Source organism: Thalassophryne amazonica, chromosome 9 (genome assembly GCF_902500255.1).
Source record: "Thalassophryne amazonica chromosome 9, fThaAma1.1, whole genome shotgun sequence".
Taxonomy (NCBI): Eukaryota; Metazoa; Chordata; class Actinopteri; order Batrachoidiformes; family Batrachoididae; genus Thalassophryne; species Thalassophryne amazonica.
The window spans coordinates 86,256,989-86,284,734 of record NC_047111.1 but is presented as its reverse complement, the minus strand read 5'-3'; the positions used below and the strand labels follow the sequence as shown (position 1 = coordinate 86,284,734).

General features: G+C 39.8%; 2 protein-coding genes across 3 annotated transcripts in view; one reads left to right on the top strand and one right to left on the bottom strand.

Annotated features, from left to right (window-relative positions):
• rb1 (retinoblastoma 1) overlaps positions 1–26,310 on the top strand; it is a 72,824-nt gene extending 46,514 nt beyond the window's left edge. The window contains exons 18-28 of one of the 2 annotated variants that reach the window (XM_034178655.1): positions 19,099–19,214; positions 19,512–19,684; positions 21,812–21,957; positions 24,122–24,226; positions 24,341–24,454; positions 24,553–24,701; positions 24,968–24,998; positions 25,179–25,321; positions 25,949–25,995; positions 26,068–26,141; positions 26,188–26,310. In XM_034178655.1, coding sequence (XP_034034546.1) covers positions 19,099–19,214; positions 19,512–19,684; positions 21,812–21,957; positions 24,122–24,226; positions 24,341–24,454; positions 24,553–24,701; positions 24,968–24,998; positions 25,179–25,321; positions 25,949–25,995; positions 26,068–26,132 — 1,089 coding nt within the window. In that variant the 3' untranslated portion in view covers positions 26,133–26,141; positions 26,188–26,310. Of the gene's footprint in view, positions 1–19,098; positions 19,215–19,511; positions 19,685–21,811; positions 21,958–24,121; positions 24,227–24,340; positions 24,455–24,552; positions 24,702–24,967; positions 24,999–25,178; positions 25,322–25,948; positions 25,996–26,067 lie in introns of both variants that reach the window. The other variant, XM_034178654.1, reaches the window with a different exon arrangement.
• LOC117517576 (lysophosphatidic acid receptor 6-like) lies at positions 12,148–14,467 on the bottom strand. The gene has a single exon (XM_034178657.1). The coding sequence runs from the start codon at positions 14,005–14,007 to the stop codon at positions 12,868–12,870; it is 1,140 nt and encodes a 379-aa protein (XP_034034548.1). The 5' UTR covers positions 14,008–14,467; the 3' UTR covers positions 12,148–12,867.
• Positions 26,311–27,746: the final 1,436 nt, after the last annotated feature.

The following is a 27,746-nucleotide window of genomic DNA, read 5'->3' as shown; positions in this document are numbered from 1 at the left end:
TTGAAATGGACAGACGCAAAGTGGAAAAGTGTGCTGTGGTCTGATGAGTCCACATTTCAAATTGTTTTTGGAAATCATGGGCGTCGTGTCCTCTGGACAAAAGAGGAAAAAGACCATCCAGACTGTTACCAGTGCAAAGTTCAAAAGCCAGCAACTCTGATGGTATGAGGTTGTGTTAGTGCCCATAGCATGGACAACTTACACATCTGTGACGGCACTATTAATGCTGAAAGGTACATCCAGGTTTTGGAGCAACACATGCTGCCATCCAAGCAACGTCTTTTTCAGGGCCGTCCCTGCTTATTTCAGCAAGACAGTGCCAAGCCACATTCTGCACGTGTTACAACAATGTGGCTTTGTAGTACAAGAGTGTGGGTACTAGACTGGCCTGCCTGCAGTCCAGACCTGTCGCCCATTGAAAATGTGTGGCGCATTATGAAGCGCAAAATACAACAATGGAGACCCGGACTGTTGAACAACTTAAGTCGGACATCAAGCAAGAATGGGAAAGAATTCCACCTGCAAAGCTTCAACAGTTAGTGTCCTCAGTTCCCAAATGCTTGTTACGTGTTGTTAGAAGGAAAGGTGATGTAACACAGTGGTAAACATACCACTGTCCCAGCTTTTATGAAACATGTTGCAGGCATCCATTTCAAAATGAGCAAATATTGTCACATATGATTGTATTGCACAGGATGAATAAATATTGACACTAATATTATAGAAACTCATGCTGTTGTAGTAGACTGTTACACCTACAGTTGCGCATACAAATTACAAAAAAAATTTATCTTTTATATTTGGTCGTAACACTGATGCTGTCACTATTTTGGTGATGATATTCAGGTTAGAGTTTCATCATGAATGATTGCAGACATAGTCCCTCCAGATAACACTGGAGGGACTACGTACTTCTCTCAGATGGCTTGAGAACGCCTTGGGGTTCCCCCGGAGGAGCTGGGAGAGGTGTGTGTGGATCGGGAGGTCTGGGCGGCTTTGCTTGAGCTGCTGCCCCCGCGACCCGACCTAGGATAAGTGGAAGAAAATGAATGGATGGATGGATGATTGAAACTAAAATTATGAAATTACATTTTTAATTTTTAAATAAAAGCCTCAACAGTAGATTAATACTTCCAGGGAACCTTCAGGTATCAATGCATATTTTTGCAGATTAGTAAAACCTGGTTGGGTCAGTTGAAATTTTATCTATTATATTAGAAGCAACTGCTGGGATAGGCTCCCCCCCCCCCCCCCCCCCCCACCCGACCCTTAATTGGACTAAGCGGTTGAAGATGAGTGCGAGTGTGATATTAGAAATTAAAAAAAATCCTTGAAATGAATTTGTCTTCCCAAGACAGTAATTTCCACAACAAGAATGAATGATGTATGAAAGAGCAAATTTTACCTTTTACTGCTATATGTTAATTAAATCAGCCATCTTTTGAGCTATCTGATAACAACTACAGTGTTCAGTTATCCTCACTGAGTTTGTAAATGCGATAAACTGAATTTCGTACTACTTAGAAAAGCAAAGTTGCTGACAATTTTAGATTCTCATTACGTTCTCATTATATTATTATTCTCATTATATCAGCTTGGGACTCTGGCAAGGACAGTCGCATTCCTCCCCTCTCCTCTCCTTTCTGTTCTCTATCTCTGCTCTGACCTTCAAAGTCCCAGCTTCACCAGACTGTGAATACTTCAAATTAAGATTTGGATTAACCATGGAATTGATCAGCTGGTCTCTCAATGCTATTGACACCATTTTTTCGACAAGGAAATCAGGGCTGGGTGATCCTGTGTGCCTTGATGGAACCTACCCAGTGGTATATGCTCTCGACGCATGAGAGAAATGGAGTGTGGCGTGCTTGGCGCCACTCTCTGTGGAAGATGTTGAGGATTCATTTCTATTCGCTTTTATGGTGGGATGTTTGGTGCTGATTGGTTTGTGCACTGCCCTGACCCACAGGAATATTAGCAAGACGGCTGCTACCAGAATCTCGTCCCCTCATCTGTCTGTCATGATTAATGAGTTGGGCAGTGGTGTGTAATCTTAGCCTGCGTGAATTCTTGAACTCAAACGCAAAATGGATACCATCTTGGAGCACATCGCTGCATTGCAAAGGAATATGCTGCTGAGGACTGGAGAAAATTCTTCATAAATTTGGACTCTAGACAGTCAGAGGTGCAGTAAATGGAATTCTGTATCTCTCCGCCTAACATCAGCATGGCAGCCTTATCGGCTCCTGAAGGTCAAAGGATCTATGGCCTTGGTGAAGGAATTTGGCTCCCCCTTCTCATCTGTCTACCCCCCCCCAGCCTGCTGTTGCCTAGCAATGTCAGACTTTATGCAGACATGGGCAGAAACTGACACAAACTTAACTCATCTGCACATGACGCCTGTCTCCATCCCTGTTACCCCCCATGTCTCTCCACTCCCCTCACCCTGGTTTCCTCCCTGCCACCTCGAAGGCAGCGCGGTTTTTACTGCTGCCGCGTTCAACTCCCCCAAGCTGGGCAGCGTGAGCCCCTCCTGCTGCAGCCTTCACCCACTTTTCCTCAATTCGGATGACGGACTGCTTCAAGTTTAGTACACATAAACAATGTCAAATGTATATGTGCTGTCTTTAATTCTGATGTGTGCCATTATTATGTTCAGCTATTAATAATTGTGGAATAATTGCTGTATTTTGTCTGAGGTAATTGGAGTGTAAATGTAATTTAGTTGTTGTTGCACTCATGTAATGACAATGAAAATAAATCTCATCTCATCTCTCTGATCTCATCTCACGTTAACATTAACTTTATTTGTAAAAGTAAAAAAAAATGCACATCACATTAAAAATAACTAGTTTTTGTGAACCTTTTCTATTCCAGATCATACTATGAGAAGAATGTTTATAATGTTGTACTCACAGATTGGGATATATTTTTAGTTTCCTTTATATACATATACAAAGTCAACTTTTTAGTTTAAATTAAATTGGAATATGAAGCATAATCACTCACCATTATAACATTCTCACCAGAATGATATTTCCAGGGAGTCGGTTTATTTTCAAAAGAAGGTTGACTTCTTCAGATACTTTGTTCACAGACTAGTGTTGATCTTTTTGCAACCGTCACACCTACATTGTCACAATGTGTGTTTGTCTTTCTGTTTCACTCTGTCTCTTCCCTCTTACACTACTTGTTTTTCCAATCTAGTTCTTGTATGACTTGGTCCTTTTACTCCATCTGTTTAATGAACTTTGAATCACATTGTTATCTTGAGGTTTGATGCTCTGAAATTCATGAGGTGTTTGTGGCAGTTACCTTTTCATTGCAAATCATTGCTCCTTTCTTTGGTGTTAATGACCTCCGCCAACAAAACTGGGTGGAGGTTATGTTTCACCTGTTGTCTGTTTGTGAACAGCCTGTAACCCCAAATTCACTCAACAAAAATATAAACGCAACACTTTTGGTTTTGCTCCCATTTTGTATGAGATGAACTCAAAGATCTAAAACTTTTTCCACATACACAATATCACCATTTCTCTCAAATATTGTTCACAAACCAGTCTAAATCTGTAATAGTGAGCACTTCTCCTTTGCTGAGATAATCCATCCCACCTCACAGGTGTGCCATACCAAGATGCTGATTAGACACCATGATTAGTGCACAGGTGTGCCTTAGACTGCCCACAATAAAAGGCCACTCTGAAAGGTGCAGTTTTATCACACAGCACAATGCCACAGATGTCGCAAGATTTGAGGGAGCGTGCAATTGGCATGCTGACAGCAGGAATGTCAACCAGAGCTGTTGCTCGTGTATTGAATGTTCATGTCTCTACCATAAGCCATCTCCAAAGTCCTTTCAGAGAATATGGCAGTACATCCAACCAGCCTCACAACCGCAGACCACGTGTAACCACACCAGCCCAGGACCTCCACATCCAGCATGTTCACCTCCAAGATCATCTGAGACCAGCCATTCGGACAGCTGCTGAAACAATCGGTTTGCATAACCAAAGAATTTCTGCACAAACTGTCAGAAACCGTCTCAGGGAAGCTCATCTGCATGCTAGTCGTCCTCATCGGGGTCTCGACCTGACTCCAGTTCGTCGTCGTAACCGACTTGAGTGGGCAAATGCTCACATTCGCTGGCGTTTGGCACGTTGGAGAGGTGTTCTCTTCACGGATGATGTGAAGGAGATGTGTTGCACTGCATCAGGCAAATGGTGGTCACACCAGATACTGACTGGTATCCCCCCCAATAAACAAAACTGCACCTTTCAGAGTGGCCTTTTATTGTGGACAGTCTAAGGCACACCTGTGCACTAATCATGGTGTCTAATCAGCATCTTGATATGGCACACCTGTGAGGTGGGATGGATTATCTCAGCAAAGGAGAAGTGCTCACTATCACAGATTTAGACTGGTTTGTGAACAATATTTGAGGGAAATTGTTATATGGCTGGGGGGGCCTGGCTGCCGGTTTGTTTCTGTCTTTTGGTTTTCCTCCCAGGTGGCGTGCGTTTGGGACTGAGTGGCTGTGTTGCTGAGGCTGTCAGGACCTCACCCTGATCACCTGCGACTCGTCAGGACTCACAGCTGTGGTGCATCTGGATGGATTGGAACATGTTGGCATTTAAGACTGGAGTGCACAGTGTGTATTTGCCAGAGACTCGACCTTGTGACCAGACGGGTGAGATCGTCGTCTCGGGAGCCATCTCATCAGCAGCGGATGCTGAGAACGTCCAGGTTTGATGCACAGTCTGTGAAAGAGGAGGGGGTGAGGTTTCACGCTCGTCAGCACACTTCCTGAGGTACGTTAGATTTTGTGACTAACAGTTATACAGTCAGTAAATGTGGTGTCCCTCACACCTTATTGTATTGAGCTGTTTGTTAGTCATGTATCAGCTTCCACTGCAGTGGAACTGGATGTTCCATGCCTGCAGGTTGGGAAGCTGATCAGTAATCAAGCCAGGAAGTGTTTGCTGTTTGTACACCTTTAAGTGTTCTGTGTGTAGAGTGTGGACTCACATAATGGTTCCTTCTTTCACAGACTCGGTTGTTGCGGCCACCTGGGGGGTGTCGGCGGGGTCCTTGGGTCCGAAACAGCTTCTGGCTCCGGACCGTTAGCGCTGCTGGGAGCGCACCACGCCAGGCCGCACCTTTTTGTTATTATATTATCACTGTTATGTATTAAATTCAGTTAGTCTTTGTACCGTGCTCTGCTTATTTCATACTGGGTCCTTCAAACGCTGGTCGGTTCTCCGAGCTGCGTCCGACACATAACAGAAATGGTGATATTGTGTATGTGGAAAAAGTTTTAGATCTTTGAGTTCATCTCATACAAAATGGGAGCAAAACCAAAAGTGTTGCGTTTATATTTTTGTTGAGTATATATCGTTATGAAATTTTTTGATGATTCATATCTTGATAGACAAGAACTGATTAAATTTTCATGTCATAGGTCAAAGGTCAAAGCCAGGAAAAATCTTGGAAAATTGGACAAATTCCTATCCTTTAACATTGAATGAATTTTCAAAAATTCATAACTCTGTCATAAAAGATTGAATTTCTTTCATATTTGAGAGCATTAGGACGGTATCCTTTATCGACTGGCAAAGTTTGATCCAGATCTGATCCAGATTAAAAATTTTGTGGCCATTTAAATTTAACACCATTTTATGTATATTTTACATTATATCTTAATCAAACGTGCCCCAGTCACTCTCATATTTAAAAGTGAACTGCAGACTGGCACTCACTATCACCTGGCAAAGTTTAATCTGGATCTGATCCGGATTGTGGATTTTGTATACATTTGAATGTAATATTAAAAAGCCCATTTGGTGTACATTTTACACTCTCATTTGTAACAATGAGGAGCAAACTGACACTCTCAATGAATAGAATAAGTTTTATCCGTATTGTGTGTTTAGCGGATATTTGATTTTAACATTGAAAAGCCGCTTATGAAAAGCCGCTTCTAACAGGACTTTGACCTTGAAAATTTTTTCCAAGATAAAAATTTGTGGAATTGGAAACTAGTGTTGGTGGAGGTTTGTGCTTAATGAGCACTGTGCTCTCGTCATTTTTATACATCGAATTGCTCGAGCTTTTACGCTAAAGAATCGTTTATTTAGCAGGCTCCTTTGTGTTGGGAGGTTTGGGAGGAAGGAGGTACTGTTTATGGGTGCGTGTTTTAAAAAGTTACACAAATGAGCCAATTTAATCAGTAACTACATTGACCAGTCTAGTGATGTGGAAAAATTTTCTAAATGGAGGTGCACTCATCAGCATTATACCCTTAAGGGCCTTTCACACTGAAAGCGTCAGATGCATCAGAAGCGTCAAAAAACGGTCTAAAAAGCAATATTTTCAATGAGACGCGTTGCTTTTTAGACGCGTCAGGAGCGTCGCGTCAAAAGCCGAGCTAAAACGAGACTTCTGACGGGAGCGCGCATTGCCACTTGTCAGCAGGCTGATGCGGTCAAAGTTCAATCCAATCTAACTTTTGATGCACTGAGCCGTGACGTAGCTTCGCGCTGTCCAATAGGAACGACGTGTTGGGCCAAAACACGGAAGACTAGTGGCAGAAACCACTGATCTCTACAAAACGGATCGGTGCAGAAACCACTGATCTGTACAAAAACAGAAACGTGTCACAGGACTGTTCATTTATAGAGCAGTGAATAAAAATCCTTGGAAATGTTTTTTTGTTGTTGTTGTTTGTTACCTCAGAATATCTGATTACTGTTAAAAAAAAAAAGTTTAGAACACTTATAATTAAAATAGCTAAATAAATCAATAAATGGTTCTTTAGAAACCTTTCATCTGTAAATTAAAACCACCTGTTATTTCAGATTAGATCATTTCTTGTTTAACATAAGGAACCTTGGACATTTATTTTTAGACAAATAAAATAACATGGAAACTTGTACATTTTTAAAAGTCTGGTAGATTATTTATATCTCATTTCAACCAGAAAAACAGACACTGTAAATAAATACAAATGTTTATTATAAATGCAACAGGAAATAATTTAACAATGACTGCAGTGTGATTGTGAAGTAGGATTTCTGTGACATAAACCTCATAATGAATTTTTTAATGGTCATTTCAATTTGTAATTTCGCCAAAATATGTAATTGCCTTTAATGTTGTTATCAGGACAGTCATTTCTAAAATATGAATTTGAGTGCAATAAGTGGAGACCTTCTACCTGTGCAAATGTCTTTGGACTTTGATTCGTGGACATTTTTAATGATCCATTCATTTATTGTTAAAATATAAAATTAAACAGCTTTTTAAAAAATAATAAAATAGAAAGAATTGAAAGAGCCTTTTATTTAGAAGCAGGTGATGTTATGCTGTATTCTCGGGACCAGATGAAGGTCTCTTCTGCAGCTTTGAACTCTGGTGGTGTTGCTGAAGACACTTTTGTCCTATTTTGAAGAGCAGAGATGTTTTCTTTCGACTGGACTCCGTGGTGTTCAGCTCATCAATGGACGTTTGGTTGTGTGCACAGCAAATGTTCCTGATTGGGACAAATAAAAATATTTCTTTAAATATAAAGAAACACTAAACAATTTATATATATAAAAAAGAAAAAATGATGGAAAAAATGCCCAAAAAAAAGTTATTTAAAGTTGAGCGTTTGTGGTCTCTGAAAAAAAAAAGCTGTAGCTTTATTTGGTAAAAATAAAAAAGACTGAACCATTTACAAATTAAAGCGTTCACTCAGATCAACTGTGCTAAAAGGCTAAGGTAACGTTAGCTAATCATTAAACCTTCACAGCAGTGCAGAAACGTCACGTTTTATTTTTAGATTATTCTCACCTCGATAAAGCTGCAGAACTAAACTCCACTGGGCAAACTGGGACTTCGCGTTCGATTGATATCCCACCAAGTCGTCAGTCCTCCCTCGGTCGGCGTCACTCCGAAAAGTAGCTGAAAAAAAGCTCCCAGTAGGGTGATGGGAGAATCGTTCTACTGCTGTTTTTTTTTTTTTTGTTTTTTTTTAAAGCTTTTTTGTGGTTCAGGTGACGCAAATTCAAGATGGCGCTCGCTGAACTTTTTTCAGGTTGTGGAAACAGCCAGAGTGTTACATAGCAATCTCTGCCCCCTTGCCACTTCCGAAGCGAAGCATCTGACGTCACGCGTCGGATGCGACAGATGCGTTGGAAACGCATCCAATGGATTGGAAGGCGTTAACGGCCTGACGTATTCACTGTGAAAGGCCCTTTAATGTCAGCTTTGGGACTTAACAGAGAAGAAAACATTACTCATGTTGCATTTGGGCAATTCAACACCTATCTTCTTCTCTGATGATTGTTGGTAGTTCTGTTTTTTTTCTGCATTTTCAAAAGCTTGAGAAAAGTCCAACATTTTTGTAAGAAAATGTTGGAAAAATCACAGTCCAACATTTTTGTAAGAAAATGTTGGACTGTGATTTTTCTTAGTTTCTTATTGTTAACTAGCCTCTCTAAAGTCTGTGGCATTTATACAACCCCTGGCAAAAATTATGGAATCACCGGCCTCGGAGGATGTTCATTCAGTTGTTTAATTTTGTACAAAAAAAGCAGATCACAGACATGACACAAAACTAAAGTCATTTCAAATGGCAACTTTCTGGCTTTAAGAAACACTATAAGAAATCAAGAAAAAAAGATTGTGGCAGTCAGTAACGGTTACTTTTTTAGACCGAGCAGAGGAAAAAAATATGGAACCACTCAATTCTGAGGAAAAAATTATGGAATCACCCTGTAAATTTTCATCCCCAAAACTAACACCTGCATCATATCAGATCTGCTCGTTAGTCTGCATCTAAAAAGGAGTGAACACACCTTGGAGAGCTGTTGCACCAAGTGGACTGACATGAATCATGGCTCCAACACGAGAGATGTCAATTGAAACAAAGGAGAGGATTATCAAACTCTTAAAAGAGTAAATCATCACGCAATGTTGCAAAAGATGTTGGTTTGTTCACAGTCAGCTGTGTCTAAACTCTGGACCAAATACAAACAACATGGGAAGGTTGTTAAAGGCAAACATACTGGTAGACCAAGGAAGACATCAAAGCGTCAAGACAGAAAACTTAAAGCAATATGTCTCAAAAATCGAAAAATGTACAACAAAACAAATGAGGAACGAATGGGAGGAAACTGGAGTCAACGTCTGTGACCGAACTGTAAGAAACCGCCTAAAGGAAATGGGATTTACATACAGAAAAGCTAAACGAAAGGCATCATTAACACCTAAACAGAAAAAAACAAGGTTACAATGGGCTAAGGAAAAGCAGTTGTGGACTGTGGATGACTGGATGAAAGTCATATTCAGTGATGAATCTCGAATCTGCATTGTGCAAGGTGATGATGCTGGAACTTTTGTTTGGTGCCTTTCCAATGAGATTTCTAAAGATGACTGCCCGAAGAGAACATGTAAATTTCCACAGTCATTGATGATATGGGGCTGCATGTCAGGTAAAGGTACTGGGGAGATGGCTGTCATTACATCATCAATAAATGCACAAGTTTATGTTGATATTTTGGACAATTGAAAGGATGTTTGGGGATGATGAAATCATTTTTCAAGATGATAATGCATCTTGCCATAGAGCAAAAACTGCAAAAACATTCCTTGCAAAAAGACACATAGGGTCAATGTCATGGCATAGGGTCAGTGTCAATGAGCAGATCTGATTTGATGCAGGTGTTAATTTTGGGGATGAAAATTTACAGGGTGATTCCATAATTTTTTCCTCAGAATTGAGTGATTCCATATTTTTTTCCTCTGCTTGGTCTAAAAAAGTAACTTACTGACTGCCACAATCTTTTTTCTTGATTTCTTATAGTGTTTCTTAAAGCCAGAAAGTTGCCATTTGAAATGACTTTAGTTTTGTGTCATGTCTGTGATCTGCTTTTTTTCTACAAAATTAAACAACTGAATGAACATCCTCCGAGGCCGGTGATTCCATAATTTTTGCCAGGGGTTGTACATATCAGCTTTTTGATTTTATGGGAACAATATACCATGTGGTCAGTAAGGTGAGAGTCAGCCCCGATGTTACATGTTAGACATCTGCAATGTAAATATTCAAAAACAAGTAGTCAGCAGGGTTGCTTTTGAATCTTTACATAATTTGGGCTAATCAGGCTAATAAAACAGATGTGTTGTTGGGCTTTTGCTGCTCATCGCTAATTAATGGCACTTGTGAAAAGAACTTAAATTCATGTTACATGGCACTATGAAATAGTCTGAATCATTATTTGTCAGGTCTGGGCGCATGTACTGCTGCTGCGTGCACCACACCTTGAGTCCTGGATAGCAACCACTTATGCATGCAACCAGACCATCCGCACCTGTTGAAAGTAACCATCTGTCAGGTGAAACATAGATGTGTTTCTGGCCTTCTCCACCTGCTGGTGTCCTCAGCACTGAGACACCTGTGTCCTGAATCATGCCCAGAGAAATGCGTCACATGGCTAAAATTTCGTGGCTGACAGTCCCTGACAATGCAAGTGATACTCCTCATTTTAATGTCCTGAAGTAACCGTTCATTTAACACAAAGTGATTACAGAGGGGTACACAAGGATCCTTTTAACACACCTAGTACCAAAGATATCTAGTTGTTAGTGGCCTCACAACCATACAGTAAGACAGGAAGCACTAGGACTCTCAAGACTTAGGACCGTCATTCGCATGCAGAGGTACCAGCATCACTAAACAGGGACCTCATGACTCACTAAGCTCTCCCTGGTGTCTCTCGATCTCAGACTGAAGAACCATACACATGTATTTCACTGCTGAGATAAATAAATCTCTCTACAGGTTTGACATTTTTACCACTGATAGCTGAGTCTAGGAACCATTCAATGCCTGGATCTTAGTATTGGTCCTGATGGAGAGATTTGTTTGTACTTCCAGTTTAAAGAGGATACATTTTTTTAAGTTATTGTAGTTGGAAGTCTGAATGTATTTATTTATTTATTTATTTGTATATTTATTTTTAATTTTGATCACTAAGTGATTAGTGCGCTTGGTTTCAGTGCGGAATGTTCTGGGTTCAAACCTCACCCCTGCCACATTTATCTATGTAATGTGGAGTTGCGTCAGGAAGGGGCATCCGGTGTAAAACTTGTGCTAATTTAACATGTAGATCCACCTTGGATCTGCTGTGGCGAGCCTGAGTGAAAACAAGGGAGTAGCTGAAGGAACTTCCAGATGTAAAAAAAAAAAAAAAAAAACGTTTGAGTGAGATTTGGGGTTTTTGTATTTGTGTCTGTTGTATAGTGAGGAGTTTGTCTGGGAAAAAGATGGCTTCAGAAACCGTTTTTTGCTGAATCAATCCCATGTTTCTAATTGATATTTTGCAGTAATTATCAATTCTATTTCAGCATAGTAAGAGCTTGCACTGTCTTATAAACATTCTTCTCCCTGAAGAGGCATGTTGTTGCTCGTCTGTATCTGTTTCACAATTCTTTTCATTAGCACACGGTGGATGACTATGTCACAGTCAGTGAAGACCCTGAAGCAAAATTTTCCACAGGAATGTAGTAGTGCTCAGTCTTGCACTGTTCAACCTTAATGAGAAGGAACACGTGTTTCACATAAACTCTGATCCACTGAGCTGTGTTCCATTTAGACTCCTTGTTCCTTAGACCTTGTTCCTATTTACTTGAACATGCATATATGTATGTAGAAATGCTGCAGAGTTCTTCTTTAGAGAAGAAGAGGAAAAAGAAACCTTTATTGTCATTGCACATACATACAATGAAATATGTCCTCTGTACGTAACCCAACCTAATGAAAGTGACACAATCCAACCACTGGTTTTTGATGGTGGGAGGAACTCAAAGTGCTCACGCAGACCCGGGGAGAACATACAAACTCCACATAGAAAGGAACTTGGCATGGAGGGAATCAAACCCCAGACCTTCTTGCTGTGAGGCAAGAGTGCTAACTGCTGAACCAAGATGCTGATTTCCAAATGTGTTCACTCATATAATTGGTTGTCCGAGGCCTGGATATTGTTAGTACAGTATATTTGAATGTGCTACACAGCTGCCCTTTATTGGCCAATATTTTACAACAGCCCGCTCTGCCAACCAAGTAGTGAATTTCAAACTTGAGTTTTCCACATTTACTTTTATTTGTTGTTACATAAAAAAGTGATTTTTTTTTTTTTTTTTTTTTTTTGTAAAAAGCTGTTACAAAACATACCACTTTTTAAAGTGCTTAAATAGTCTAAATCAGGCTACAAATACTTGAAAAATGGACACTTAGAGAAATATAATACTGTTTCAGTTGTGCCAAAGCAGAATAAAATAATCACAATATTTTATGTCATAGTTTTCCAACATCATGTACTTGCTTGGACACTTGCCATTTCCACTAATACACAGCCATTGTGAAATTGTTAGCGGGTAGAGACAGTTTTTTAACTTGTATGTTGAGAATTATTATCACTGATTAAGTTTATGTACACTGAAACAAATTTCAGCTTGAAATGTTTCTTCTTCAGCTTGTTCCACTCATACACACAATAAATATATAGTGTTTTAATGAGAGACAAAGGGCTTTCTAGCAGGTGAGAGTGTGACTCTTGAAAAATCACAATGTCCTCACTGTTTTTACTGATTTCAATATTTTCTTCCACCTGCTGTCTCAGGTTTGTCCAGAGTATCACCACCAGTACTCACTGAATTGAATATGTTGAATTGTCATATGTTAGAGCTGGCTTTAGGGGGTATAAATAGATTGCATTTTTATAGCGCTTTTCCATCTGATACAGACACTCAAAGCAGTGATTCCTCACATTCACCCATTCATATGCACATTCACAAAGCAATGTCAGGGTGCTGCTGTGCGATAGACTAACACTGTGCCTCACTGTCACAGGCTTTAGATCTCATGGACCTCAGAGTCAAGATTTTGAGTGTTGAATTTGGACTGCTCTGTGAGCTATCTGTCTGCAGTCGGTCAAACAGCTTGACACTGTTTTGCCATATTGTTGATTTGCGTCTGATGGAGCTCTGAATGGTCTCTGATGTGAAGTAGTAAATCACTGGGTCAAAGCAGCAGTTAGTTACTGCTATAGACAGAGCAATTGGGTAGATGGTTCTGACAACGTGCTCTACGTTGCATCCTTTTAGGATGTTCGATCGGACCAGGGAGTAGAAGATGAGGTTGACGTTGTAGGGAATAAAACAGAAGCAGAAGATGAGCAGATGCACAATGATCATCCTCAAGACCTTAGACTTGTTGATATTCCCTCCCCGGCTGATAGTTTGAGGTTTCTTCAGCGTCCGTAGAACCATGATCGAGCAGAAGACATTCAGCACCAACGGGATGAGGAAACCCACTGTTTCAATAAACACCACCACTTTAGACAGCTCAGCCTTCCACTGCTTTCTGGAGTAGTTTTCAAAGCAGTAGTTGGAGGAGGTGTTGATGTTTTTAGGTGAGGTAGTGTCCAAAAGGAATCCTGTGGGTACACTGCCAGACAGAACCATCACCCACACCATGCAGCAGGCCAGTTTGGCATTCCTCTTGGTACGAATTCCCTGGGACCGGAATGGGTGTACAATGGCCAGAAACCGGTCAATGCTGATACACGTGAGGAAGAGGATGCTGCCATACATGTTGGTGTAGAACACAGCCACAGAGATCTTGCACAATACACTGCCAAATGGCCAGTCACGCCTGACAAAGTAAAATATCCGAAAAGGCAGGCTGAGGACAAAGAGCAAGTCTGAAACAACCAGGTTTATCATGTATGTCGTGGTCTCGTTGCGCATTTTCAGTGTACAGGCAAAAATGTATATGGCCACCATGTTGAAGAAAAGTCCAACCACGAACACCAGGCTGAAAACTCCGCTGTACATTGCATACTTAAAGTCATCGCTCTTATTGCAGCTCATCTGTGCCAGTGTGCTGACGTTATCAGGTTGTACACTGCTAATATACATCTTTAGACCAGACAAAGTGACGAGGTCCTCCTCAGTTTTCTTCATAGTCTGTCCAGTTCATTAAAAAACAACACAAAATTCTGCTTGTTCAGCAAACTTGTACAGGCTCTTCAGAATTGAAGTTGCGTTCGGGTAGGCAAAAACAGTCATCAAATTCTTTGCGTATTCAATCTTAGGAGTAATTGAGGAGAGATGTCTTCACAGTACCTTTGTCGGTATCCAATGTGTTGAGATGGTTCTTTCAAACAGTCCTTGCCTTACCAGTAATCCTCTTTTAAGAAACGTTTTGAGCCATTTTAGTCTTCTGTCAGAGTTGAAACGTGTATTCCTTTTGAGAAAGCAGTCAAGTGGTCAATTCCACGAACCACCAAGTGGTAATTTCCACTTCTGCTTCTCCTGTCTGTTGCTGCACCTGCCCCAGGGGGCATGGTGATCATTACTAATATGATCTACAGGTTTTAGTCTGCGTCTGCTGTTCCGTAAAGGAGAAACCACTGAGGCTCCAGCGCAGTGTACACAGTGGACTGTTGAAGGAGAGGGAGGAGCCTCAATCAGGGCCAAAGTCCTCCCAGTGCTGCTTGGCTTTTGCAGCCGCCTCCATTTGAAACTCAGTGGGATATTAGTGTAACTCATGTATGATTTCTGGAATGACACAAATTTCACTAAGATTTTATCTTCCCTTGTAACTGTCTTTCTATCTATCAAAAACATCACAATACTTGATGTATTTCAGTGGTGGGCAAGTGATTAGTACACTTGGTTTTAGTACAGAAGGTTCTAGGTTCAGTTGTACTTTGAAACTTGTTGGTGGCGTCAGCAGGGTGTAGCTCTGCGGTGAGAGGAATGCAATAATTGCAGGTTTGTACCTGCAGCTGCTGTGGAAAACAGGGGTTGCAAACCACACCCACTTGCCTGTCGAGTCTGTTCTCACAGTTTTTTTTTTTCTTGGTGCATACATGCTCTTAATCACGTGCCCAACTGATTTGCACATCACCGAATCTTAACTTTCATGTTGTTTGACAGCATTAATCTGGACTCACATGTTGATGCTCCTATGTCACCATATTTAAAATTAGGTAACAGTTTTCAATAAGGGTACATTCATTGGCATTAATTAAGGCAGCGATAATTAAACGATGTGTTTAGTAATCATTTATCAATTGTGTTCATGTTAATGCAGTAACAAGTGTTAGCTAACTAATGTGTTTAGTAGAACTTTATTAGTGGTGATCACATTAGTTAATGTAACTTTGAGTGAATTAAGCTGATGGTTTAGTCATTGTATTCATTCATTGCATTCAATGTATACAATAACACTTTAGTTAACATGAACACCATTAATAAGTGATTACTAAACACAGTTAAGTGTTAATGTCTTAGTTAATGTTTATTGCTGCATTAATTAAAGAACCCTTGCTCTAAAGTGTTAACTAAAATCATTTAGTTAACACAACTAAAATCATATTTAGTTTGAGACACCAGATGTCTACAAATATTATGACACAAATTACAAAGCAAATTTTGGTTATATTTTGGTAACCTGCTTGCTTTTGAAAATTTTGGATCCACAGCTTGATCCAGATGTACGCCCAGTATTGAAGGATTCTCAACCGAGCGCGAGGTCTGTACGGGAAAATATCAGGCCGAGGTCTTTCTTTTTTGTCAAGACCTCGGCCTGATATTTTCCCGTACAGACCAAGCAAGCGAGTTGATAATTTGTTTATTATATGGCTGTTCAGGGCTGTGTTTTCATCTTGTTGGTCTTCATTTTGCATGTCCACCTCAAGCTCGTTTGCTGTTAATTCCTCCAATTTAAACTTGTCAGTGTAATAAAATTTGCTGGGAGAATGGTCCTTTTCATCACTCATAATTTCTTTGTTCATGTTTTGTTTTATTTTGCGCCGTGAAAATTGTAAACAAAGTCGCAAATCTGATACGCAATGTGGACCAATTCTCATAGTAACTGTCTGATATGGGAAAATATCAGACCTAAATTCAGCCAATCAGAGCGTGCGTACTGTCGTAGCCATGTAATAAGTATACTGTATCTGTTCCAAGCCAGAGTACATTTAAATACTAGACAGTTATTCATTAGAAATCAAATTTTCATAAAGTAGTTAAACACCTTTTCTTGCATTGTTGTAGCTTTTGTTTGGTTGTTTGTTGTTTAAATGATTTAACCATTTTTATGAAACCTATTATGGTGAATATAAAGCCACATACCACAGCTGAAACTATGTCATGTGTTTGTGTCTGTATTGCTTTGTGATTTATGTACTGGAATATGATTTGGGTGGTTGGGGGGGTGGGGGTGCATTTAGCCCATGGTGGGTAGAGTGATGTGCATTAAGGGTACATAAGTATTTCGACAGTGAAACTTTTTTTTTTTTTTTTTTGTAATATTGCCTCTGTGTACTAACACAATGGAGTTGAAATGCCGTACACTTTTAGCTTGAGCAAAAGTTGCACTATCCCCAGTTTCTCCAGTCACATCCACAAAACATTATAACTCCTTCAGAGTTGTCAAGAGTGTCTTGGTGGCTCCCCTCACTAGTCCTCTTTTTGCCCGTTCACCCAGGTTTGGAGAAATACCTACTACAGATAGATTTACCAGGTCAGGCTTTGTATTTCTTAGTGAATGGTGTAAATGAGGTCCAACACATATTCACTAACTTGATAATGATAATGTATTCATCTGCTGACCTCTCTAAAGAACATTGGCTCTGATGATATGTGTGAATGTAAACCTCATATTTAGATTGCCCAATTACTTATGGCCTCTGAAAATGGGGAACTGTGTATACAAATGGATGAAATTCTTAAATGGTAACTGTGATACTTTTTGTTAAACTCCTTGAATTGAAACTGAAACTCTACACTACAAACACATCTTCTTTGATTAATTTTAGCTCCAATGTGGTGGTATACAGAGGCAACATTTGTGTCACTGTCCAGTTATTTATGGGCCTCACTGTATTTTAAGGTTAAGAATATGTGCTATTTTTTAGTGAAATGTGATTTTCAAATAAACTGGTCCTGCTTTTTAATCTTTTTTTACACTCACTTAAACAGAAGTGCTTGACTTTGTCTCATTGGTGGATGGATGATAATAGGTTAAATATAATGCTTTAGGGAGTGTCCTTTAGTAATCATAAAACAGGAACAAATGCATTAGTCACAGGTTACTGTATAACCAATAGGAAACAGAAATGAAATAGAAAAACATGTACAGTGCATCTGGAAAGTATTCACAGGGCTTCAGTTTTTCCACATTTTATTATGCTGCAGCCTTATTCCAAAATGAAGGAAATTAATTTTTTCTCTCAAAATTCTACTCACAACACCCCATAATGACAATACGAAAAAGTGTGTGTGTGTTTTTATATATATATATATATATATATATATATATATATATAAACTAAGAAGTTACATGCACATAAGTATTCACAGCCTTTGCCATGAGGCTCAAAATTGAGCTCAGGTGCATCCTGTTTCCACTGATCATCCTTGAGATGTTTCTACAGCTTAATTGGAGTCCACCTGGGGTAAATTCAGTTGATTGGACATGATTTGGAAAGACACACACACACCTGTCTACATATAAGGTCCCACAGTTGACAGTGTATGTCAGAGCACAAACCAAGCATGAAGTCAAAAGAATTGTCTGTAGACCTCCAAGACAGGATTGTATCAAGGCACAAATCTAGGGAAGAGTACAGAAACATTTATGCTGCTTTGAAGTTCCCAGTGAGCAGAGTGGCCTCCGTCATCCGTAAATGGCATAAGTTCAGATCCATCCTAGAGCTGGCCACCTGTTTAAACTGAGTGATCGGGGGAGAAGGGCCTTACTCAGGGAAGTGATCAAAGAACCCGATGGTCACTTTGTCAGAGCTCCAGCATTCCTCTGCAGAGAGAGAAGAACCTTCTAGAAGGAGAACCATCTCTGCACCAATCAGGCCTGTATGGTAGAGTGGCCAGACGGAAGCCAGTCCTTAGTAAAAGACACATGGCAGCCCACCTGGAGTTTGCCAAAAAGCACCTGAAGGACTCTCAGACCATGAGAAACAAAATTCTCTGGTCTGATGAGACAAAGATTGCTCACTTTGGTGTGAATGCCAGGTGTCATGTTTGGAGGAAGCCAGCCACCATCCCTACAGTGAAGCATGGTGGTGACAGCATCATGCTGTGGGGATGCTTTTCAACAGCAGGAACTGTGAGACTAGTCAGGAATCAGGATTGATGGATGCAGCAATGTACAGAGACATCCTGGATGAAAATCTGCTCCAGAGCGCTCTTGACCTCAAACTGGGATGGTAGTTCGTCTTTCAGTAGGACAATGACCTTAAGCACACAGCCAAGATATCATAGGAGTGGCTTCAGGACAACTCTGTGAATGTCCTTGAGTGGCCCAGCCAGAGCCCAGACCTGAATCTGATTGAACATCTCTGGAGAGATCTGAAAATGGCTGTGCACCAACACTTCCCATCCAACCTGATGGAGCTTGAGAGATGCTGCAAGGTCTTGGAACTATAGACGGGTGATATGTGACTTTATATTTGTGATTAGTAGTAACCATAGATGTATCTTTGTCCAGTTTCTGTGAAAAGCCATTCTAAATAACCCGTATCTGTAAACATTAGGCTCAAATATTGACTCGTAAACTGACACCTTGATTCTTTTTTATGATTTTTATCTCAATCTAATCATAGGTGATGCATGAAGTTTGCTTCAAATTGGATCGCAACATTTTGAGTTATTTTTTTCAAACATGGACAAACAGACACAGGGGCAAGTAGAATATCACTGCTTTCATTAGTGATGTCTATGGTTGTAATCAATGCTACTGATCCCAAAGGTAAGTAATAACGGTAAACATGTTTAACTGGATATGAAGCACACTGTGGCGACATTAGTTAGAATGCTGTCTTGATGCAGTGCGGCAGTTTGATGTTTCTTAAGCATTGTGAAGGTGCAACAACATAATTTGATTCTGATCTGTTGTTTTAATGTTGTAAAGTTTTATTGATGACATCAGTCAGATATATAGGGATTCAAATCTGTGCATGCTCACAAACATAACTTTAATAACTGGGTGCCGGATTAAATTAAATAATGACAATTGTTTCTTCACAGGGCTCCCCTCTCTTTGAGCTGCTGAAACAGGCGCATGAGGAGGGCGCAGCGGAGCAGGTGGAGGCTGCAGCGACTTTTAATCAACCACTACAGCACAACCACACTGCAGCTGACCTGTGAGTTCACAAAACGACTGTCTGTGGAACTGTCAGTTAGTGGAAAGCAGACTTTTTAACGTAACTACAGAAAATACCACTTAAAACAACTTCAGTTTAGCTCAGAGAGCAAAAACACACACCAACTCAAACCATTTAGTTCCTGAACTGTAGTTCCTGTTTCAGTGTTGGTACTCTACAGTGGAGTTGCAAGATTGAGTAATCACTGATTTTTCATGAAGTCATGACTGATGACTGCGAGACTGCTGTGCGTTTTCATAACGGTCAGAGATCACCAGGTTTCTGTGTCTGTTACAGGTATCTGTCGCCTGTGCGCCCTGGTCTCCCTGGCCTCCCTGTCTTACCGCCAGATGCTGCAGCCACACCCAGTCTGCCATCTGCCTCTCATCCTCCAACCCAGTCTGCTGCCCAGACCGCTGGTCATAGCCGACCTCCAAAGTCAAACTCTCTCAGCCTCTTCTACAAAAAATGTAAGATATTATTGTTTTCTTTTTTTGCATATTATCACTGGCGAAGGGTTGTTTTTGTTTGTTTGTTTTGCAAATGTTGTATGCATGGGGAAGCTTGGCCCACCGCCAGCAAACTTTAGCAGCAAAAGGTGACCAGTGGCTGACAGCGGCACCACTGCATGCACACGTAGCGACTCATTCAGCCATTATGAACACACACACACACACACAGCTGAGTGGTCATTTATCACCTGTTCTATGCAAACAGGCACATGCACATGTGGTCTCCTGCTGTGAGGTCAGTGAGCGCTGAGAAAGAGGACGAGTGAAGATGTGATTGCATGGAAATGAGCAGTGGTGGGCACAGCTAACCAAAAAGTTAGCTTCGATAACCACTAATCTGCTAACTGAAAATTTAACTTTTATAAAGATAAATGGATAAACCACCAAACAATTTAGCGGAAGCTACAGCTAACCACTAAATATCAGTATTGTCTCTGGTATACGCTTAGCTACTGATAAGCCGGTTTTGAGTTAAAGCACCGGCAACGCTTCTGAATCAACGACAATCACAAACCCAACAACCAACGAGTCAGCGCTTCTGTCTTTGTGTGCCCTGCCCACTGCTGTAAGGAAGAGTCATTTACATTCACAGCATACAGTTGTCCAGATGTGAGGCAGAAGTCCTGAAAAGGAAAGCGGGTTTGACTTATGGTTTTGATTTATAAACCCAATTAATCCATGTAGTTTACCTAAATTAATGTCAACTCTGTCATTTTTTCAAAGCGAAAATATAACACATATCTTTTAATTTTAAAAAATGCACTAATTTTGAGGGTTTGATATTTGGGGCGGGTGCTATTCACACTGCCATCCCGTAGATGGCAGTATTCTATACATTTTGACACATGTCACATGGTTTTTTTAACAAATAGATGTTTCAGTTTTGCAAATGCTTTTTTTTTTACAAATGAAATAAAATGACATATTTTACAAATGCACATTTATTTGTAAAAACCAACACACACGTTACAGTAACTTGTGTGTTAATTTTTACATATACTTAATCAACCAATTAATGATGAGTGGAGGCTGATTGTCCCATAATGCCTTTTGGCATCTGTGTGTTAATGTTCAAACCTTCAAAATTAGTGCATTATTTTAAAATTTAAAGGTATGTGTTATATTTTCACTTTGTAAAAATGACAGAGTTAACATTAATGTAGTTAAACTAGCTGGATTAATTTGGTTTATAAATCAAAACGATAAGTCAAAACTGCTTTCCTTTTCAGGATTTCTGCCTCACATCTGGACTACTGTATGTGTGAATGTAAATGACTTTAGTTTTTGTTTTTTGTTTTTTTTTTGTTTTTTTTTGTAGCAGCCAGGCCTCTTCTGCTGGGGTAGAGTTGAGCTCAGCTCCTCACAGCTGCCTGACTGTTGCAAAATACTTAGTAGAAAGAAACCAACATGTATGATTTTCAGGTTTACAAATGTTTTTCACTGTGTAAAAATAAATAAATAAAATAAAATAAAAAATAGCGGAACTAAATTTAGCAGAAGCTAACTGGTTCGCTGATGGTTTTTGAAGTTAGCTGAAAAGCTAATCTGCTAACAAAAAGTTAGCTTTGCTAATTAGCAGATTAGCGGAACTGTGCCCACCACTGGGAATGAGTGAGTGACAGCATCAATGCCAGCTTTTGACACATATGGCGTGGGTCTGGTCCATACGTTGGTTGTACTCCGATGTCCAGTACCAGCAGGTCCTGTGCAAAGGGAGGAACACAGCGCTGGCTCTCACTCTGGTCCTGTGTTTGCCATCCAGATGTTTGGACATCAGGCAGTCTTCAGAGCTTTATATGGCCGTCTGACAGCACTCTGTGTCATCTAACTGTTGTATAAAAACGCTTTGGATGGGATCCACCCATAGTCTACACACCTCTTTCCCTCCCGACTGCATCTAGATTATGGCCATTTTTGCGGTGTCGGTCTGGTTCCTGTGCATTCTTACTAAGTGTGACAGGGTTCTACAGGAGAAGTTCTGCAGCTTTTGCCATCTTAAGTGATTTGATGTTTTGCAGTCCTGTGCTCCTGTGTGCTGCCTACTTCACTGTGTCCAACAGTCTCCTTGATGTGCTCTTCCTGCAGTGTACCGTCTGTCCTACATGAGGCTGAAGACACTCTGCTCCTACCTGTTGTGCTCCCACACTGATCTGGAACCAATTATATGGACGCTATTCCAGCACACTCTGCAGCACGAGTACGAGCTGATGAAGGACCGTCACCTGGACCAGGTAACCCCCATCACATCTTCATGCTGCTTTTACACAGTTTTTTAATTCTATCAATTTCTCTTACATTTTCATTCCCCCCCCCTTCCCCCCTTTCCTCCCTTATTATAGGTGAACCCTGTTAAGTCACGTATGCGTTACTCATGTTTCAGCTTTAGCTGCGGTTGATTTGTGGACCCCAAAAATTTGGAGTACTATATAAAGACTCCTGTATGTTAACTCACGGATTTGTGGACCCCAGCTTGCGAGAGTTAACGAGGTTCACCGATAGTTTTATTTATTTATTTTTAACCATATGCACCAAAATTAGATTTTGGAGCAGTGCGGTCAAACATAAATCACCTTTTTTGAATATCTCAACCACCAAGAAGCCTAGATCTATGATCTAAAGCATACTTTAGATCATAGATATTCTCAGCATATTTTGCTGATCTATGATCAGCAAAATATTTGTGATTGATTGGTATGAATTACTTCATTATGAAGTCATGCACAATCAAAAACACCATGGCAGAAATATATATTTTCTATATATTTTAGCACATATTTTAGCATACCTATAATGCCATAGGTATTAAAGGCACTGCGCTGTGGTGGTTTGAATCATATATATCTAATAGATTACAATTTGTTCATGTAAATGGGGAATCTTCTTCACAGACTAAGGTTAATTATGGAGTTCCACAAGGTTCTGTGCTAGGACCAATTTTATTCACTTTATACATGCTTCCCTTAGGCAGTATTATTAGACGGCATTGCTTAAATTTTAATTGTTACGCAGATGATACCCAGTTTTATCTATCCATGAAGCCAGAGGACACACACCAAATAGCTAAACTGCAGGATTGTCTTACAGACATAAAGACATGGATGACCTCTAATTTCCTGCTTTTAAACTCAGATAAAACTGAAGTTATTGTACTTGGCCCCACACATCTTAGAAACATGGTGTCTAACCAGATCCTTACTCTGGATGGCATTACCCTGACCTCTACTAATACTGTGAGAAATCTTGGAGTCATTTTTGATCAGGATATGTCATTCAAAGTGCATATTAAACAAATATGTAGGACTGCTTTTTTGCATTTATGCAATATCTCTAAAATTAGAAAGGTCTTGTCTCAGAGTGATGCTGAAAAACTAATTCATGCATTTATTTCCTCTAGGCTGGACTATTGTAATTCATTATTATCAGGTTGTCCTAAAAGTTCCTTGAAAAGCCTTCAGTTAATTCAAAATGCTGCAGCTAGAGTACTAACGGGGACTAGAAGGAGAGAGCATATCTCACCCATATTGGCCTCTGTTCATTGGCTTCCTGTTAATTCTAGAATAGAATTTAAAATTCTTCTTCTTACTTATAAGGTTTTGAATAATCAGGTCCCATCTTATTTTAGGGACCTCATCACCCCAATAGAGCGCTTCGCTCTCAGACTGCAGGCTTACTTGTAGTTCCTAGGGTTTGTAAGAGTAGAATGGGAGGCAGAGCCTTCAGCTTTCAGGCTTCTCTCCTGTGGAACCAGCTCCCAATTCGGATCAGGGAGACAGACACCCTCTCTACTTTTAAGATTAGGCTTAAAACTTTCCTTTTTGCTAAAGCTTATAGTTAGGGCTGGATCAGGTGACCCTGAACCATCCCTTAGTTATGCTGCTATAGACTTAGACTGCTGGGGGGTTCCCATGATGCACTGAGTGTTTCTTTCTCTTTTTGCTCTGTATGCACCACTCTGCATTTAATCATTAGTGATTGATCTCTGCTCCCCTCCACAGCATGTCTTTTTCTTGGTTCTCTCCCTCAGCTCCAACCAGTCCCAGCAGAAGACTGCCCCTCCCTGAGCCTGGTTCTGCTGGAGGTTTCTTCCTGTTAAAAGGGAGTTTTTCCTTCCCACTGTCGCCAAGTGCTTGCTCACAGGGGGTCGTTTTGACCGTTGGGGTTTTTACGTAATTATTGTATGGCCTTGCCTTACAATATAAAGCGCCTTGGGGCAACTGTTTGTTGTGATTTGGCGCTATATAAATAAAATTGATGAATTGATGATGATGATATTTGCATCTACATTTCTATTGTAGCGTGCAGGGGTGTGTATGAGCCCTCTGATGTCTTTTCTTTCTGTAATCATGTTTTCTGCATTTCTTGGTCTTTCTCTCACATTTGTCCTTGTTTTTATAGTTGATGATGTCAGCCATGTATGCCATATGTAAAGTGAAAAACGTGGATCTGCGCTTCAAGACCATAGTCACGGCCTACAAGAACATGCCCAACACCAACCAGGAGGTGTCGCACCTTTCTGAAAATTGCTTTTTTTTTTGGTTCAGTGTGGTTTTCTGCCCTCACAGTCTTGATTTACTCTAAACTGTGCATGTGTGCTTGTGTGGCTGGGTTTTACAGACTTTTAAGCATGTGCTGATCACGGACGATCACTATGACTCCATCATCGTCTTCTACAACCAGGTGTTCATGCAGAAACTAAAAACCAACATCCTCCAGTATGCATCTACCAGGGTGAGACTTGGTGTCTTTGACAATGTACAAGTTGAATACTTTAATCAGACCACATGGACTAACACCACAACCACTCTATGCTGTTGTTATTTTTCCAGCCTCCTACACTCTCTCCAATCCCACAAATACCACGTAGCCCCTACAAGTTCCCCAGTTCACCTCTGCGTGTGCCTGGCAGCAACAACGTGTACATCTCCCCTCTGAAAAGCCCTCGCATGTCCCCGGGTATCATGACTCCTCGATCCAGGTTAGTTCATGATGATTGGCATTGCTCTTGAAAAAAGTTGTTAATGATTTCACTTTTGGAAGAAGCATCGTCAGTGTTTAAATTGACTTTGAAAACTGTCTTTTGCTATAAAAGTGTTTGTTTGTGTGTGTGTTGTGTGTGTGTGTGTGTGTGTGTGTGTGTGTGTGTGTGTGTGTGTGTGTGTGTGTGTGTGTGTGTGTGTGTGTGTGTGTGTGTGTGTGTGTGTGTGTGTGTGTGGTTTTTTTTTTTTTGCCTTTGATTTCCAGAATGCTGGTGTCCATCGGTGAATCCTTTGGGGTGTGTTCCTCTTGTTTCTTTCTGTCATAACATACAAATAATCAATGGCACGTGACATACAACCCACCAATCAAATAACAAGGATCATTTAGGTGTTATATTTGATGTCACAATGCAGTCACCATTTTCCTCATAGTCTGCAGTTAAATGATTGTCTTGTGTTGTTGTTTTCATGTGCAGCCGTCCAATCGGTTTCAGAAAATCAACCAAATGGTCAACAGCAACGATCGAGCTGTTAAAAGGACTTTGGATCATGGTGCAACTCCCAAGCCCCTGAAGAGATTAAAGTTTGATGTAGACGGCCAAGACGAAGCTGATGGAAGGTCAGTGAGGCATGGTGATATTGACCTGTGTGTGTCAAGAAGCACTCATGAAATCACACCCGCATTCGGTGGTTGTCCGCTCATTCCAACAGAGCCCGAAATCCATCGTAGACTGGTGGATTAGACAGTTTTTGCTACTGGACAAATTACTAATTAAATCTGTTCTGATCAGTTTACTCAATCCGTCACAGTGTGTGCTTCAACTCTCGTAGTGCAAACTTTCAGATTGACGTCATTGTCATGCAAATACTACCAGAGCACACTGACTTCGTCACATGTAAGATGCGAAAGCAATGAGAAAAACACTGAAAACTCATTACTTACTGCATCTTCCAAAATGATGGGGTCACAAAATTAATTCATTTTAGCATGGGCGCTTAATAAACTTTAATTAATTGTTTTTCTTTAATTTAGGGAAGGGGTTTAGCGAACTCAAAATGAGGGTGGGCTGATGCATGATGAGAGGCATTCCAGTACACGGATACAGTGTGTGCATGTGTATAGTTTTTCCCTTCTTTAAAGTAAAAGGTTGTATCCAGTATGTTAAAAACACAGTGCTGTTTATAAAGAGCTCTTTATGTTTGTTTACTTTCTATATCACATAACATTCTGTGTTTTAATTTGCAGTAAATCCGGTGGGGAATCGACACTAATCCAGAAACTCGCAGAGATGAGTAAGTGAAAGTGGGGTTTTATTCATTATCTTTTGTTCACATCAGATGTAGTGATGAAGCTTTTCTGTGCAGGCTCCACTCGAACTCGCATGCAGGAACAAAAAATGAAAGAGGACGCGGAACCCAGGAAGGAATAACTCAAATCTACTGACACACACACACACAACACTATGTTTTGTTTATGTGCTATGACAAAAAAGTGTACATTTATTACTTGATTTTAGTTTATATTTAACCTTTTCATTAAAATCTTAGTAATATGTTAAAAAGGAGGACTTTCTCTTCTTTTATGTTGATATTATAACTGAATTTTTTAACTGAATAATGATTTTTCATTGGATTTGGCAAAAGTGTGTTTGGACATGTTTTAAGAGTGATGTTAAAATAATCTTTTTTTTTTTCTTTCTTTCTTTTTTTTGTTTCACAAAAATGCTCCATCACCAGGCTCAGTGTTGATAAGCTGGTTAAATTATCGCTGTCAACAACTTTATGTTTGTAGTATCTCTTCTACAGACACATTTCACACATTTCATTTAACATTATAATGCTGGATGATCACTCACTCCACTCGTTCCACAAATGGAAATATTGTTGTAATTGATTGTGCTGCTTATAGACAATGGAAAACATCAGAGGATGGAGCCTGGTGTGTGCAGAATAATTATGTACTTTTCAGTGGTTATTAATGAATGTTGAAATGATTGATTACAGGCAGCCGTTACATATGTCAACCTGTAATAAAATTATTACATTGTATGCATCATGCTCAGTTGATTTTATTTATTTTTTCAAAGTACAATAGTTTATTTTGAAAAGCTTGTTTTAAATTCAAGTTTAATACATCGCATAATAATGTGTTTGGGAATGCATTGCTAAATGATTCAAGTTAAACCACTTAAAAAGTGTGTAATTATTCCATTGATATGCAACATTGTGGATAAGTGCCGTGAATTGAAGTGTTATGTAAAAGAAAACCTGTATTTGATTTGCACTCTGTCAGATTTCCTGTTTCAGTCACACTGTGGTCCGAACAATTTGTAGTTTAATGAGACATTTACTTTACTGTAATGTATATAGTTTTATTGTAACTCATTTACTTTGGGGATCGTTAAAAAGAAGCTGAAGGAATGTTTTGTTTTGTTTTTTTCTCAGTCACAGTTTCAAAAATAATGTTTAACTTTTAATTTGTTGTAAGGTGTCAGAAGAAGCCATTAAAAACAGACTGTGCATGTGTTAAATATTACTAAAAATGTCAAATGCTGTAGTTTTTAAATTAAAATATGTTTATATTTGTTCTGAAAATCTTTAAAAAAAAATTGCCCATCTTTGCATAAACACATCATTTTTCTTTGTGCGCAATCAGTTAAGAGAAATGGAACAGTTTCATGAAAAGTTTAATGTGGTCATTTGAGTGAGCCAATTTTCATGATTTTAATTTTCTATTAGTACTAATAATAATACATTGCCACGTGTCATACAAACAAAATCTGTTTTTTTTTTTTTTCTTCTCATTTACTGATGACTTATTATCCATTTAATTTTGGCTTTTGAAGTATTTCAGCAGCTCTTTTTCATTATGTGAAGGCAACATTGCAGTTTTGTTACATTGCTGTTTTTATTTTGAGGATAAATGAGACTACTGTCAGTATTATTGTGTGAAAGAGTCTTTTGATTCAACCTTTAGTGTGGCTGTGGATGGATACCACGTTACCGTTTGAGCTCCTGTGGTTTGGCTGTTTTTGTCTGTGCTG

Bases quoted from the DNA above. Each gene is read 5' to 3' on its own strand.
- LOC117517576 (XM_034178657.1), bottom strand. From the start codon at position 14,007: ATGAAGAAAACTGAGGAGGACCTCGTCACTTTGTCTGGTCTAAAGATG.